At 42.6% G+C, this 17,553-nt stretch overlaps 1 protein-coding gene across 1 annotated transcript in view; it reads right to left on the bottom strand.

The window, feature by feature from the left end:
* Positions 1–17,553, bottom strand: part of Arsb (arylsulfatase B) — a 177,204-nt gene that overhangs the window by 146,131 nt on the left and 13,520 nt on the right. Inside the window, exons 2-4 of the mRNA XM_004651448.2 lie at positions 12,900–13,086; positions 10,301–10,491; positions 2,950–3,157 (exon numbers count right to left, since the gene is read on the bottom strand). Coding sequence (XP_004651505.2) covers positions 2,950–3,157; positions 10,301–10,491; positions 12,900–13,086 — 586 coding nt within the window. The remainder of the gene's footprint in view (positions 1–2,949; positions 3,158–10,300; positions 10,492–12,899; positions 13,087–17,553) is intronic.

Raw genomic sequence — 17,553 nt, 5'->3', positions numbered from 1 at the left:
TAGTAGGTTACTACTGCAGCTCAGCATGGCAACAGCTTTGTGGTATCAGAAATGTAATGAAAAAATCAAGATCATTGACACTCCCATGGTGCCCCACACCTGTAATCCCAGCACCCAGGAGGCTGAGCACTACAGCCAGCTTGGGACACAACTGTTTCCAAAACAAACAAAAGCCTTCATGGAGGCACACGCCTTTAACCCCAGTACCTGGGATTCAGAGGTAGAGGGATCACTGTGCATTCAAGGCCACCCTGAAACTACATAGTGAATTCCAGGTCAGCATGGGCTACAGTGAAACCCTACTAGTGTGAGCAGAGGGATATGGCACAGAAAAAAAAAAAATCTTTGGGTGAAATGATGCCTGTTCAGTTGCAATTGAGCAATTACAACCTTTGAGATTGGGCCAATTGACCTGCATTGGGGCCACAGGAAGAATGCACACTCTTTGGAAGGGGCTGAGTGCTCATGCCATTGTTTTCCCTGCCATCATGGAGCTTCCCCTTGAGCTGTAAGCCAAAATAAACTTCTTTCTTCCATAAGCTGTTCTTGGTTAGGTGATTTCCACCAGCAATGTGAACCTGATAGCAACAAAAGGTTTTGCATTTTCATATATAAAGTACTTTCTTTTTATTGTTAGTTTTTTTAGTTGGCATATAGAGATTTAGGTATTATTCATCTGGTGTTTTCAAGTACGATTTGTTTTTGTTGACTCCTGTTTCGCCTTCTGTCCCTCCACCCCTTCGTCCTCCAGTTCTCCTCCCTGTACGTCTTCCCTCCTTGTCTCCTGTGCTTTATACCCTTCTTTGCCCCCTTGCAGCTCATCACTTTATATTCACTCTTATGTATGTTTCTATCTTTATAGGTTTTATCCACATTTGCCTCTCCACATATACACAGTTATAAATAGATAATATTAGCTAACACCCACATATCAGAAGGAACATGTGGCTTTGGTCTTCTGATTTTGAGTCGCTTCACTTAATATGATTCTTTCCAGATCCATCCATTTTCCTGTAAATTTCCCAATTTCATCTTTCAGTACCCCTGACAAAGTGCTTTCTGAGTATTAAGCACAATGAATAAAAAAGATCTACACCAAAGGTATTACAGAGAAATTTTTATAACTCGTATTTAATGGGCAGAGGTAGAGATCACATATATAACAGGTTATCAATCAGAAAAGCATTGCAATCCTCCTACCTTTGCTTCCTGAGTGCTAGGATTAAAGGCGAATGCCATCATGGCCAGCTAGGAATTTTCTTTCTTCCTTTTTATTTCTATCATGAATATGTATGGATTTTATTGTCAGAAAACAATTTTAAGTAAAAAAAATCTAGGATGGAGTTTCAAAGGGGAAAGTGAGAGGAGGGAGGGTATTACCATGGGACTTTTTTTTTTATGATCATGGAAGTTGTTAATCAAAAAAAATTGAAAATAAAAAAAAATCGAGGAGGCGCGGGGGTCTGGAGTGAGTAGGCTGGACCCATTTCTGGGCTCCTCCCACCCCCTGTGTCTGAGTTCCCTGCGTGGTCAGTGTGTGGGCAGGCGTGGTGGTTTTGAATGGGAACTGGACCTCATGAAACCACAGAGGAATTGGGGAAATGAGCAAGAATGGCAAGAATGCTGCTTTCTTAGTTAAGCTGATATCAGCACAAGGGTGAAGGAGATAGACCCTGAGGACACTCAACACCTACCAAGCCAGAGATCTAGATGCTCCTAAGTGCCCATCACTGAAATAGACTTAAAATGCTCCCAACATGGCTCTGGGAATTTTGTAGAAGAGGGGACAGAAAGATTGTTAGAACCACAAGTTGGGACATTTTGCACACAGACATTGCCTCTCCCCAACAAGAAAGACCTCTTCAGAAAAGAGGCAGGGAGGAGAGAAAGAATGATACCAACATGTGATGTTTACATACAAAATATGTCCATATCTAATAATAAAAATAAATAAATAAAATGAAATTAATTTAAAAAACTAGGGCTGGAGCGGTGGCTTAGCAGTTAAGGCATTTGCCTGCAAAGCCAAAGGACCTCCATTTTACTCCCCAGCACCCACATAAGCCATATGCACAAGTTGGCACATGTGTCTGGAGTTTGTTGCAGTGGCTGTAGGCCCTGACACACCCGTTCTCCCTCCCTCTCTCTCTCAAATAAATAAATAAATACATAATAATGAAGAATAATCTAAGTTTAGTTGGCTCCTATTGTAGTTTGAAGGTGTAATGTCCCCCATTGGTCAATGTGTCTGAATACTTGATCCATGGCTGGTATTGATTTTGGGGACACTTGTGGAACCTTAAGGAGGTGAAACCTTGCTGGAAGAAAATGAGTCACTGGGGACAAGCCTTTCAATTTTATAGCCTAGCCTGCTCCTGTCCTCAGCTTCCCACCTGACTCTGTGACGAGCTAGCTTCCGGCTCCTCCTTGCTTACTCTGCCAGGATGAACCCCTCAAAAACACAAGCCCCAAACAAATCCCTCCCTTTCTTAAGTCATTCCAGGGGGGTAATGTTCACAGCAACAATAAAGTAATTGATACAGCTCCTCTTCTTACCTGTCCTCATGGTGTTACAACTTGTCTCCGCAATGCCAATAGCAAAGACAGTCATGGAAGGGGGCTGCAGAGAGTGAAAACAAGCTACTCTGGCATCTGCCAACCAGAAAACCTACCACCCAGTGTCTATGTGATGACGATTCATACTGACTTGGTTCAATGAGTACTTCTCTCCAAACATCCCCATCATATTTTCAAATCTGGAGGAAAGGAGCAAAAGCATGTAATTCTCTATCCTTATCCACATCTTTATTTCATTGTGATTATGTCTCCACAACTGCAGCTAGCATTTACTTTACTAAAGAAATACTAACTGCTCCCATGGGTGTTCATCTTGAATACTGAACCTCGTCCTTGCCTTTGCCAAGAGTTGTCTCCTACCAACAAACTCACCCGTGGAGAAGATGAACACTGTGTTGTTCCAGAGCCCACGGCTCTTTAAGGCTGCGGTGACATTTCCCACTGCTTCATCCATAAGGGACACCATGCCTGCATAGATATGCCTGTGCTTATCTTGAATGAAGTCGTACGGCTTCAGGTATTCCTCAGGGACCTGGAGGGGCTCATGGACAGACTGCAGCGCAAGGTACAGAAACAGAGGCTGGAACGAGATTAAGAGGGCGAGAAGCATTAAATATAAAAGGATGGGACAGTCCAGATTTAACAGTTAATAAAAATAATATCAAGACAGCCAACAGAATGCCCAGAAACATTTTGGGGTCATATATATATATAAGGAACTCAAATTCAGAATATATAAACAACTCAATAATAAAAGACAAGTAGCCTAAATATGGAGAACTGGAATAGATGTTTTCCCAAAGATATAGGAATGTCCATCACCACATGAATAGATGGTCAACCTCATTATCATCAGGGAAATGTACCACAAAATTCACATTGAGATAGGATGGTTATAGTTTTTGAATGGAAAATAACAATAATGTTGAGAAGGCTATGAAGAAATTGGAATTGTCACTTTCTGTTAGTAGGAATGTAAAATGATATAGGTTAACATTGAAAAATCAGTTTGGCAGCTTTCAAAATTGTTAAACATAGCTGTCACAGTATCCAGCATTTCCATTCCTGGAAAATGAAAGCATATACGCATTCAAAAACTTAGATGAATATTAATCTCAACACTATTCACAGCAGCCAAGAAGTAGAGAACCCCAAATGTCCATAAACTGATGAATGGATAAATAAAATTCAGAATATTTTCAGCATTATATGCCAAAAAAGCAACTGGACTACTAAAACATAGATGGACCTTAAAAATATGCTAAGACAAAAAGACCAATTAGAAAAAAAAAAACACATATTGTATAATCCATTTATATGAAATATCCAGAAGAGGTCATCCTGGGCTACAGTGTAAGACCCTGTCTCTAAAATAAATTCTTGAAAAATCAGATTTCCGATCATCCCGTGTCCATACTCCATCTGGTAACACAATCCCGGAATATGAGAAACTGGAGGCCCACCTCCAAGAGCCATCCAATTTTTAGAACCCCCGCCCCCCGCCCTTCTACCAGAGCTGTTTCCCAAGCAGATGGGAATGGTGGAATACCTTTCCTCCTCAGTCACAAGAGCCGCAGAAAACACATAAGAAAAGGCAGGTTAACTGGAAAAATGGACACTCAGAGAAGGAAATCCATGCTGGGTACTGACAACCAAGTTAGAAGTCTACAGCTTGGGAGGTCATAGACCCTAAAGGAAGCTTACACTGTTCTCTGGGTAAGTGGAGACATTTTGCCCATCAAAAAGTCTTCTGAGGGCTGGAGAGATGGCTTAGCAGTTAAGCGCTTGCCTGTGAAGCCTAAGGACCCTGGTTCGAGGCTCAATTCCTCAGTACCCACATAAGCCAGAAGCATAAGATGGCGCATGTGTCTGGAGTGTTTGCAGTAGCTGGAGGCCCTTATGCACCCATGTTCATTCTCTCTCTCTCTCTCTCTCTCTCTCTCTCTCTCTCTCTCTCTCTCTCTCTCTCTCTCCCTCCCTTCTTCCCTCCCTCCCTCTCCCTCTTTCTCTTTCTGTCTGTCACTCCCAAGTAAATAAATAAAAATAAACAAAAAATAAAATAAAATAAAGCCTTCTGGATGTGCCCTTTGATTAATGCTGTTCTTACTTTTGGTTAGAAAACCTTCAAATACCAAGGACACCAAAAACTCATCAAGGTGACAAGAAGGGCACTGGACAAGTCATCACTATCACACTGCTGGGGCCCAGGAAACACTGCAGAGGAAGTGGAGGGTTGAACCTGAGTCCTGTACTCACTGCTAGCCTGAGTACCTTAGTTAGATGGTGGCAGACACTGCGGAGACCCGAAACTCAGTAAAGCAGAAACTAAGAGGTGATTAAGAGCTCAACAGTAAAAGAGATATCTATCCAGCCCTCCAGGGCTCAGGGAACTCTATGGAAGAGGGTCAGAAACAATGTAAGAGCCACAGGGTGCAACTGCGTGCTGAAGGGCTCTGTTCTCGTGACAGGGCCTGACTGGTGAATTCACAACCCCACGGTGTTTATGGATGACCCCACATAAGACCTGCACTGGTCTGAGCCCATCACCATTTTGACACAGAGGACAGAGGAAGACAAAAGGAATGAGACCATGACACAGAAGGAGGACTACCTACCAAAAGGAGGCTCCTCAGTGGAATGGGGTCAGGGGAGGGGGACAAAACAGGGTGTGATGGGAACAAGACCAGATTATAGTATGTTCATATACTCAGTTCTCAATTTTAAAGAAAGAAAAAAAAAAAAGGTCAATAAAAGAACAGCAAAACTAACTTATTTCAAGTTCTAATGACTGGGAGCCATCAGAATGAAGACCCAAAGGCAGGGGAAATCAGTCCACTGTTGTGCTTAGCATCAAGGAAGCCCAGCGTGGAGACCTCATGGTAAAAGGATGTGACAGTGGGAACACACTGAGTGGGGAAGCCAGAAAGGCCCGTCTAGGCTCCTATGATACAGCATTTCCTCTTCCCACCTGTGGGTCAGGAACCCCTAAATGAGCATCATATAACTTGTTTTCAGACAAGGTAGGTCTTTTCATTTCTTTATAGCCAGCTCTTATGCAGAATGCCAGGGGAGTATTGGAGCAATATTTTTCACAGCCAGTTTGGGGGCAGGGTTTCTGATTTTTATGTTCAGCTTTGAAGAGGAATTCTCTTCCATGGTTTGTCATATAAGGAGTTCAGTTGAAAATGCCTAGAATGCCACAGGGCAGCACTTAGGGGTAACCATTTTCTGAGCCCTCACACTCTTAAACATGAGTTTGTGATCCTGAGAATATGGAACTCCTTCATTATCAATGTTTTTCTGCCTTGAAATTTCTTTCAGTAAACACATTAGTCCATTACTTTAAAATTCACCTTTACTGGGCTGAAGAGATGGCTTAGTGGTGAAGCGCTTGCCTGTGAATCCTAAGGACCACAGTTCGAGGCTCGATTCCCCAGGACCCACGTTAGCTAGATGCACAAGGGGGAGCACACATCTGGAGTTCGTTTGCAGTGGCTGGAGGCACTGGCATGCCTGTTCTCTCTCTCTCTCTCTATCTGTCTGTCAGTCTCAAATGAATAAATAAATAAATAAATATGAGCAAAAAATATTATATTTAAATTTACCCGTACTTGAGTTCTCAGGACATAGGCATAATGCATTCAGTATCTGTGACAGAAATCACATGACTTGTCTCTAGCCCAGTTCCTAATAGAGTCCTGTTCCCCTCTGGAACCTCATTTGAAGCTGAGCCTTCAAAGCCCGTATTTCTCTCGCCTTCAGGTCTTTCAAACTCCTGGCAGAATGGCTCTGCTTCTGCCACTATAAGGCTTCTCTAACCTTAAATTCCAAATCCTTTCACATTCCTCCCACAAACCATTTCCAAAAGATTAAGGGCCACATGGATCAGGTTTACCATAACAATGGCCTCATTTCTTGGTACCAATTTTCTTTATTGTTTTTTTTCTTATTGCTACAACAAAGTACCTGACTAGACAGCTAGGGAAGAGTTTATTTTAGCTTACAATTTCAAAAGGAAGTGTCAACCTGGCAGGGCAAGCATGGCAGAAAACAGAAAGCTGGCATGACATCATCATATTATCACATCAGCAGGGAGGAGGTAGTTGGGAGAGGGACACCAAATGCGGCTGAGCCGTATGCCTGAAAGCCCACTCCCCGTGACATACTTCCTCCAGAGAAACCCACCTGCTAAAGGTTCCCCGGCCTTCCCAAGCTGTACCACCAACTGAGGGTTAACTAGTCTAACACATGAGTGCATGGGAGATATTTTACATTCAAACTCCCACAATACATACATATCACATAAACCCCAAATCTTGTCATCATAAGGTTCCCAGCATATTAATATTTAAGATGCCAAGAATTCTTTTTGCCTTTTCTTTCTTTCTCTCTCTCTCTCTCTCTCTCTCTCTCTCTCTCTCTTTTTTTTTTTTTTTTTTTTTTTTGTTTTTCAAGGTAGGGTCTCACTCTAGCCCAGGCTAACCTAGAATTTACTATGTAGTCTCAGGGTGGCCTTGAACTCACAGTGATCCTCCTACCTCGGCCTCCCGAGTGCTGGGATTAAAGGCGTCCAGCCATTTGCCTTTTCTTGTTATACTACATGGCTCCTAAGATCTATGGTCTATACTATAAACACCCTTGCCATGTTAAAAAAAAAAAAAAACTTTATCAGTGAAAAAGAAAGTTTTATTTTGTTGCATGTTTTCCTGGTTTAAAGTATAAATGGAAAAGATGAAAATAAGTTTTAAAATTATTATTATATTTTTGACATCCAAATTAAGATATTTTTCCCAAACTGTGCCAGAGAAAAATAAGTATTCCATTATAAATTACCATTTTCTTAGGAACCTTAAGTAGATTAGGGACACAGGTAATATTAACTTATTATGCAAAGTGCTATGGGGGCATTTTTTAATGAGACAGAGACAGAGAGAGAGAAATGGTGTGCCAGGGCCTCAGCCACTGCAATCGAACTCCAGATGCTTGTGCTACCTTGTGGGCATGTGAGACCTTGCACTTCCCTCACCTTACTGCATCTGGCCAATGTGGGATCTGGAGAGTCGAACATGGGTCCTTGGGCTTCTTAGGTAAACACCTTAACTGCTAAGCCTTATCCCCAGCCCTGTGGGAGTATTGTTAACAGGAAAATATATTATGAATATCTCATGTTCACTTTGGAGTGTTACCATGAGAATCATCCAGTATAAAATGAGGAAGACATCCTTTCCTAAGTGACTGTAACCATCATCTCTGAGTCCAATATTAGCAACTCGGTGGCTATAGAACAGCGCCATCTGTTTTTCCCTTCAAGTGCTCTTTAAAAATAGGTGCAATTTTTATTTGGCCTGTGGACTTCATATGTATTCCTTTAATGTCTTTCAGCTTAGAACAAGCTGTCTATGATACAATCTGTAAATGTTACCCAAGCAACTAGCACAGAATTAGATTAAACACTGGGATAAGATGATGAAAAGTGCAGCTCCTGAAACCGGTGAGATACATCGTTGTATTGAAAATTGAAAGTGTAAACATCCACATGAGCTGTCTTATGAAAATATTGCTGGTTACTACTCCACTGTTGATTACTTCATTCATTTATGCCTGTGCTTGGGGAGACTGAGAATGATGGCTATTGTTTCAGAATGCTGCAGACCCTGTTGGACAAGAAGCATTTCTCATCTGATAGCTTCTGTAATACTACCTAGGAGTAACATCATGCCAGTTAGTCTCATTCCATGGCCATAGCAAACAAGCTCTTGGAGCCTACTACTGCCCTCAGCTCCAACCTTCCCCACCACCCTCGTTTAACCAGCCCACCCACACAGAACTATCTCATCCCAGCTGCTTCCTCTTATCCAAGGGCGCCATGAGAGAACACTTTATGGTTTTGAATAGGAATACAATTTTATTGTAAGCACATTACCATTGTTGCATAACTAAGGTACTGTCAGACTACAAACCTGTAAAACCTGCTTGCCTGTGAGAGAATGCACGATGGTTGTCAACAGTATCTGCACAGAAGACCCACTCGCAGATGTGTGTGTGTGGCAAAGGGGGTGGGGAGATGAAATACCAGTGACTGGGTGCTACCTAAGACCAATAATTCACAATATTTGGCACCAGTATTTCTTTCAAAATTTTCAGATTATTATACTGGGTGATCAAGACTAGAACCATTAAGTTGAACATGAACTGGAACACACAAAAAAATCTCTGCACTTTAGTAGTAGCTATGAACTAGAGAAGCTGGAGTCAGAGAGTGTGAATTTAAATTCTAAGTCTAGATTTCAATAGCCCTGTGACCTTCAGCAAATTACTTCATTTCTCCAAGCTATTTTGCTAAAATAAACAGTACAAAATGGTGCCTGCCTCAAAGATTACTAAACAGTTCCCTTAAAACCTTACCCTCTAGCCTGGCATGGTGGCACACACCTTGAATCCCACCACTTGGGAGGCAGAGGTAGGAGGATCTCCCTGAACTCGAGGCCACCCTGAGACTACATAGTGAATTCCAGGCCAGCCTGGACTATAGTGAGACCCTACCTCAAAAACAAACAAACAACAACAACAAACTTTACCTTGTTCTTTTGGACTTAAACTATGTCTGTACGCGGCACACAACAGTCCTGCCCTTGGCTGCAAGCCCCTGGCTTCCTGTCGTCCTCAGTCCCCGCCTCCCCCACCTCCGCTGAGCTGGCCCACCTGCTTCCTCTCATCCATGGAATGTGACAAGGAGCCCATTTCTTAGATTTCCCACTACCGGAAATACTACTTCACATATAGATTTTAAACCTACATGTTCCTGAACATTTGAGAGAATGTCCTTTACTAAGCCATCTCTCTAGCCCCACAGTCATCTTTTGAGTCTAAGGTCTGACACAAATATCTGCTCTATTTTAAAAGCACCTAATAATGTTAAATCCAGAGAATTTGGCTTTACAGCTATTTATTCACTCTTTTCTTCCTTTATCTATAGATATGTCAGCACATGACATACACAGTGGCCCCCACATGATGCATGTGAAAACCATGTTTATAAATTCAAAGACTCAGTGTCATTAGATGACCATTCTCAAGTTGGTCTACCATGGCAGTGAACTTGAAATCCAGGCAAGCATCCTCATTTTTCTGGGTAGAAATTGACCAACTGATTCTAAAATTAACAAGGGAATGCGAAAGATCTAAATGAGCCAAATGCATGCTGCATGAATTTCTCCCAACCTAAAACCTCAAATCTTTATTGGTAGGCTCCAGGAATCTTCACCTTAAATAAACTTCCCTTTCAGGTTAATTTTGATATGCTCTAAGATTTTTTTAAAAATGATCCCCCTAAAATTTATCAGTTTTTTTTTCCCCTAAACAATAGCCTTTTGCTACCTTAAGATTTTGGTAAAAAAAAAAAAAAAAAAACAAGACATGGGCTGGACAGATGGCTTAGCACTTAAGGTGCTTGCCTACAAAGCCAAAAGACCCAGGTTTGATTCCCCAGGACCGACATAAGCCAGATGCACAAGCGAGCACATGCGCCTGGAATTCATTTGCAGTGGCTGGAGGTCCTGGCATGCCCATTTCTCACCCTTTCCCTCCTTCATTCCCTCCCTCCCTCCCTCCTCCCTCCCTCCCTCCATCCCTCTCCTCTCTCTCTTTCTCTCTCCCCCTCTTTCTCTGTCTCAAATAAATAAATAAAAATAAATATGTTTTTTAAAAAAGAAACAAGGCGTACCTTTTCTGGTGGATGGTTAGCTATGAGTGCTGTAGCTCTTTTGGTAAATATGTTTGCTGAATATATATTTTTATAGCCTGTTGCAACTTCTTCACCATCTCGAAAATCAAGAGCACATCGTGTAGCATTCAACGCCTCAATAAATGCACAATGCTCATGGGAGTAGTAGTCTTCACTACCGAGGAGGTACCCTGCAAGAATGGAGCCCAGAAACAGTCACCATGGCATAAAGCTTGTTAAGCAAATGAATGGTTCAACACTTAATTGCCTAATGCAATTGATTACCCGTGACAAGGCTAATCAAATGACAAGGCTAATCAGAACAACATTTCTTAACATCTCTATCTTGGATAACAGAACTCATTAAAATGTTATTGTGTAAAAATTCAACTCCCCTTCTATTCAAGTTAAGACCATGGGCTTTATCATATACCTCTTAAAGTGGGTGAGTCAATGGAAATATAGTTTTTAAAAGTCAGGGTTCAAATTCAGTAAAAGTGATAACATCTTAATCTCTTAAAACCATCTAATGGGAAAAGATTAGGTGGTTAATATGATTTGTTACAAGTTTTCACTTGTAGCACACAAATAAGCATAGGATTCAAATAATGTCATTTGTTGTCACTGAAGCTGGAAGCCTGGCTTTGGGGCTATTTATAGGTTTGGCTCTAGCAGGAGTCATCTTTAGTCAGATGCTGACACCCACTGGTGAAAGATACAAACCTTTCCAAACAAGTTCTCTAGACCTGGCTTAACAGATCAAAACCTAGCACTGAATGCAGATTTTCCTACTTATAGTGATCTCAGTTTTGTTATTCATATATCAATTGCCTAGCCCACAAATAAGACATAAGGGCAGAAGTAAATAAATTCTCTCAAGTAATCTTTGATTTTGCAAAAGTTTCACATTTTCCTAATGGATTAAGAGAAGTTATGCTGCATATTAGGATTCAATTTAAATAACTGTCCAGAACAATCTATATAGAGAAAATCATGAGTAACTGCTTAGGGTTGGAGGTGCTGAGGAGAGATGAAGTATGAATGCTAATGGGATTTGGCTTCTTTCTGGGGGGTGATGACAATGTCCTAAAACTGAATGTGGATTGTGATAATAAAAGCATGACCTTGTAAGTATATTTCAACCATCACTGGAGAATTGCTGGATAGATGTCTCAGAGCATAACAAAAAATAAGGTGGCAGCTAGGCATGGTGACACATGCCCTTAGTCCCAGCTCTTGAGAGGCAGAGGTAGGTTCAGCCAGAAAGAAGGCCACAGCTGATGAGTAACACCTGCTGGAGCCCCGGATGGGGAAAGGTGATGTGTGCCCTCATGTCTGATATCCCGGAATCTTGATTTCAGCCCCAGCTTCAAGGAAGCATCACAGAGCCATGTGCTTTGATGTCTTTTGCGGCCTCTGCGCCCCTTTTACTGAATTATGCTTTCACACCAGCTTGAATGAAAATGAACAACTCAAGAAACATCTACAAGAAGGTTGGGGACATGAGTCAGTGGTAAAAGTGCTTGTTTTACAAGCATGAGGATCTGAGTTTGGGCTGCAGAAACCACGTAAAAAAAATTTAAGCATACTGGGCATGGTGGCACACATCTTTAATCCCAGCACTCAGGAAGCAGAGGTAGGAGGATTGCTGTGAGTTCAAGGCCAGCTTGAGACTACATAGTGAATTCCAGGTCAGCCTGGTCTAGAGCGAGACCCTACCTTGAAAAACCAAAAAAAAATAATAATAATAATAAGTCAAGCAGGGAGCTGGAGAGACGGCTTAGCAGTTAAGGCACTTGCCTGTGAAGTTAAGGACCCAGGTTTGATTCTCTAGGTTCAACATAAGCCAAATGCACAATGTGGTGCATGTATCTGGAGTTTGCAGTAGCTAGAGGCTCTATTGCACCCATTTTCTCTCTCTCTCTCCCTCTCCCCCTCTCTTTACCTCTTCTCTTATAAACAAATTAAAAAATAAAATATTTAAAAAACACTTATTTGATAGGACTATCAATTTATAAAATACTGTTTAATTATCTTATTACTATTTGTTATTTGTCTTCCCCATCTTACTCATTTTTAAATTGATCTTCTCTAACCTAGCAATTTCAAAAGCAGATCTCCCAGGTGGAGAAAGATACCCAGGAAAAAAATGTGCTTTGACCCTCCCAGTAGAGAAAAGCTTTGAATCCAGCCTGGGGTGGGGGAGGGTGAGGGGGAGATACAATATCTGAACTTGGGTAAAGGAGATGTTCTTGATACCAGGTGGGCCTGCAATCAATGTGAAATTCGACTCCTATCCTTAAACAAGGAAGTTCTAAAGGGCCTAGTGGTCTCTGACACATAGACAATGACCTCGTCGAAGGTCCTAAGGTGGCACTTAGTACTTTGGCAAGGGCAACAGAGTTGCTGTGGGCACAGAGCTGTGAGGAACCATGTTTATGGAGGAGACATTAGCAAGCTGCCCCGCTGTGGTGTTGGTTGTTGGCTCAGTCTGCTCCAGTTCTCAGTCAGTCCATTGAATTACACCAGGGTGTTTTAAGAGCTGGCTGTAAGTCTGAGCAGTTTTTTTCTTTTTTTGTAAAGTATGCATTTCCATTACCAAAGTAGGTATCAAATCCCCGACGGGTTGGAAGACATTCTTTCCGGTACATTCCCAGGTGCCACTTTCCCACCATGTGGGTATCATAGCCCACTTCCTTTAGAAGCTGAGGCAGGAGTTTTTCATCCAAAGGAACACAGCTGGGCTGACAAGGCCAGATTATCTGGTGCTGCAAACCTGTATGAATCTTAAGAGATAAACACAAAATTATGGATTAATGACATTGAGACACTGTGAGCAGGTAGGCCCCATGGCTGCCTACTTGACTGGACATATCTGTGGACTTGGATGTGTAGGGCTATTCCCATTCTGGCTTAAATGTGTTTCTTTACTTTGTCATTTTGTATTTATTTATTTTGTTTTTTTGAGGTAGGATCTCACTCTAGCCCAGGCTGGCCTGGAATTCACTGTGTAGTCTCACAAGTGTTGGGATTAAAGGGGTGCAACACCAAGCTTGGCCTATTTCTTTCTTTCTTTATTTTTTGTTATTTATTTATTTGAGAGTGACAGAGAGAAAAAATGGGCGTGCCAGGGCCTCCAGCCACTGCAAACGAATTCTCTCTCTCTCTTCTCCCTCTTTCTCTGTCAAATAAATAAATAAGTAAATAAATATATTGAAAACCCAACTTGTTGAGTTTTAAAATGTTAAGAGCCACAAGTACACAAAATTTCTTTAAGTTTAATGGGAGTATGGTGCTGATAAACCCTTGACAAGTTGGAAATATCATAGATTTTTAAAATATATTTACTTGAGGGCTGGAGAGATGGCTTAGCAGTTAAGCGCTTGCCTGTGAAGCTTAAGGACCCCGGTTCGAGGCTCGGTTCCCCAGGTCCCACGTTAGCCAGATGCACAAGGGGGCACACGCGTCTGGAGTTCGTTTACAGAGGCTGGAAGCCCTGGCACACCCATTCTCTCTCTCTCCCTCTATCTGTCTTTCTCTCTGTGTCTGTCGCTCTCAAATAAATAAATAAATAAAAATTTAAAAATATATATATTTACTTGAGACAGCTTAGACTAGTCCACCTTAAATGTGTTCAGCACTTAGATTAGCCTCTAACACAAAGCTGAGTTTATAACAATGTGCTGGATGACTCGGGCAATTTATTGAACGCTGTGCTGAAAGTGAAAAACAGAATGACTAGATGGGTATGAATTTTGCACCATTGTAAAGTTGGAAAGTCATACGGGGGAGTCACTGTAAATTGGAGATTGTTTATAAATGAAAAGACTATTACAGTAGCCCTATGTTTTTCATGAAAAATGAGAAACTACAAGTATTTGTGAAGCCAGATTTTATCCATCAACTTTTACCTAAGTAATCTATTGCAACAGATGGAAAGACAGAAGCTACTTAGCAGTCTAGCTGTCTTCTATGAGCAGAAGACACAGACAGAAAGTACAAAACAATGCTAAGCTTCTCAACTGCTTTAGAAGTAAAGCCATTTTTGTAAGTTGTTTATGGTAACATATACTGGGCTTATTATTGTCATTTTTCATTGAATAAGTATTTCATAATTTCTGCTTTTTCTGGTATGATAAATTTGAAATGGTTAAACTCGTATAAGGGTTTGTTCTTTGGGTTCTCAGTATTTTTAAAAATATTTTATTTTTATTTATTTATTTGACAGAGAAACAGGGAGAAAGAAAATGGGCACACTAGGCTCTCCAGCCACTGCAAACAAACTCCAGACGCATGTGCCCCCTTGTGCATCAGGCTAATGTGGGTCTTGGGGAATCGAACCTGGGTCCTTTTTGGCTTAACCACGAAGCCATCCTTCCAGCCTGGTTCTCAGTAATTTTTAAGCAAAGGCAGAAATCCTAGGGCCAGAAAGCTTGCAAACTGATGCTGCCATGTCTGACAGTGATCAGTGCTATAAGGAAGACTAAGGTGAGAGGGTTAATGGTGGAGATGACATTTGAAGAGTGGCCAAAGAAAATTCCTCTGAGGAGGACATCATTCGTCAGCGGAGTGTGGGAGGGAGTGAGCTCAGAAAACTCTGGGGAAGAGCGATGAGGCAGAAGGTAGAAAAAGTGAAAGACCATGGGAACAGATTTACCTGGTAGGTGGGAAAGCCAGAACAGAAGCTAGCGGGGCTGCTCACAGCTCTTGTGCCGTGTGGTGGAGGCAACCACACCTCTGCTGACAGATGAAGGGACCCAGCACCAGCCCCCCACTTCCCTAGCACTGAGAGATCCTGAATGCCCTCAGTACACAGGACTCTTGAGACAGCAAGGGCTGTGGGTGCCAGTTCTCACCCCAAGACAACTCTGGATGCCCCACGATCCACTGAAGATAGGTAGCAAGCAACCTGCTACTAATGGGTCCTAAGATGTGTGTTTGATTTACTTGCTTTGTGGTATGAGGCTGGGGGCGGGGGGGCTGGAAGCGCCACCCTAGCTCTGTTACCTACTAGCCTTGTAGCCTTTAGGCAGTAACTTCAGTAATTTACTACCCTCCATCTTGACACCTGCAGGATTCTTCTGTAAGAGAAGGTAAATGACACCTACTTCCTGGAGGTCTGGAGAGGGTTAATGAACTGACACAAAAGGCCAAGCACATGCTGAACCTTCAACAGGGGTCGCAGCGACACCTGCAAGCAGTTACCAAGGGCACACCCACTCCCAGCCCTCTGCTTTCCTGGGCACAGAGGCTTTCAGAGCTGCTGTCCTGAGCCTGGGGTGTGCTACCGTGCATGGGGACACCACAGACGGTGTGCACTGGGACTTCCCATCTACAGTTTTGTTCTAACTAACTAACTATTTATCACTGATTTTCTCAAACTCAAATGCTAACTACTCAGACCAGACAGATTCATGGACTTTCTGTTTTGTTTTGTTCTCTTTTACATATCTGGCAATATACAGATGCAAAAGACGGACCAGACAAACTTTTCAAAGTCATAATCTTTCTTTTTAAATTATTATAAACTCCAATTAAAGAGTGCTCCTACAAGTCTGTTTGTATGTGGCACTGGGGATGGTACCAGGCCTTGCCCATGCTCTATCACCAAGCTACACTCTCAGCCCCTTTTGCTTTTTGTTTCTGGGGGGAGGGGGAGGTGGAGGATAGAGACTTGTCAAATTGCCCATTCTGGCCTAGAACTTACACTGTAACCCCAGCTGCCTCTGAACAAGATATCCTCCTCTGGAATCACAGCCTGTGCCAACGGGCTGATTTGTTTTTAATTTTTAAGATTTATTTATTTATTTATTTATTTGAGATACAGAAAGAGGCAGATAGAGAAGGAGAGGATGGGCACACCTGAGCCTCTAGCCACTGCAAAAACACTCCAGACAGATATACCACCTTGTGCATTTGGTTTACATGGATGTTGGGAAATTAAACCTGGGACCTTAAGTTTCACAGGCAGGTGCCTTAACCACTGTCATCTCTCCAGCCCCACAAGGGGATTTCTTTTTATCAGAGTTCTTGAGTACATGGAGAGACGAATTTCTTTGTGGTGCCAAGGATCAAATCCAGTTCGTCATGCATAGCAGGCAAGTGCCCCACAACTACACTATGCCGTCACGCCACTATCAAGCTTTAGCGCTCTTCCACTACGCTGTGACGTCATCCTCTCACGAGCTCTAGCGCTCTGCCCCTACGCCGTGACGTCACCCTCTCACAAGCTTTAGTGCTCTGCCCCTACACCGTGACGTCACCCTCTCACGAGCTCTAGCGCTCTTCCACTACACCGTGACGTCACCCTCTCACGAGCTCTAGCGCTCTTCCACTACGCCGTGACGTCACCCTCTCACAAGCTTTAGTGCTCTGCCCCTACGCCGTGATGTCACCCTCTCACAAGCTTTAGTGCTCTTCCGCTACGCCGTGACGTCACCTCTCACAAGCTTTAGTGCTCTACCACTATGCTATTCCATCTCCCCTCTCACAAGCTTCAGCACAGTCTTGGATTCTGGTTTTTTATTTCTTTCCAGAGCCAGCATTTAAAATTGTACTTACTATTGCTTGATTTCATAACATTTTCCCACAGCCTCCTAAAAACCACATGGAATACCTTAAATTTAAAATAGGTTATTTTGAGGGTTGTGGGTAAATTTGCTATTTCAGTTGCGCTGATGATTTCATGGGTAATATGTAAACATCAAAACTCATCAAGCTGTTACTTTGTGTATGTACTGTTTACTGTATGCCAATTGTGCCTCAATAAATCTGTTTAAAATGAATGTTTTTGTTTCTATAGAGAAGCTTATGCCACTTTTAGCAATAACTTGGCACACACATTAGGAATGTGCCAGAGGCTCTCCAGGTACCCTCCAATCTGCTCCCAAGTCCTGCCTTCTACCCTGGAAGGCAGCTGAGGGCCAAACCAAGGGAGTCTGGCTTTTGGTTTCTGGCCAGTGCTTGGGTTCAACCAGTGTGGGTCACTGACTGCAGAGGGCAGGGACAGAAGAAAGCGAGTGGCTGATAGCCACCAGGTTGCTTTAGCCTGGTACCCAGGCCACTGTACTGCCGGCCACTCTGAAGGCAGCTTTTGCATGTACCTGCCTCTCTTCCAGCATGTGGTAAACACCCCTGCTTCTCCTAGTCTGCATGTGGTACTGGGTTTCTATGATGTCCCTTATGTTACACACATAACACGCGCGTGCACACGCGCGCGCGCACACACACACACACACACACACACACATGCA

This window comes from Jaculus jaculus, chromosome 14 (assembly GCF_020740685.1).
Source record: "Jaculus jaculus isolate mJacJac1 chromosome 14, mJacJac1.mat.Y.cur, whole genome shotgun sequence".
Classification (NCBI taxonomy): Eukaryota; Metazoa; Chordata; class Mammalia; order Rodentia; family Dipodidae; genus Jaculus; species Jaculus jaculus.
This window is presented reverse-complemented; position numbering and strand designations above follow the sequence as displayed.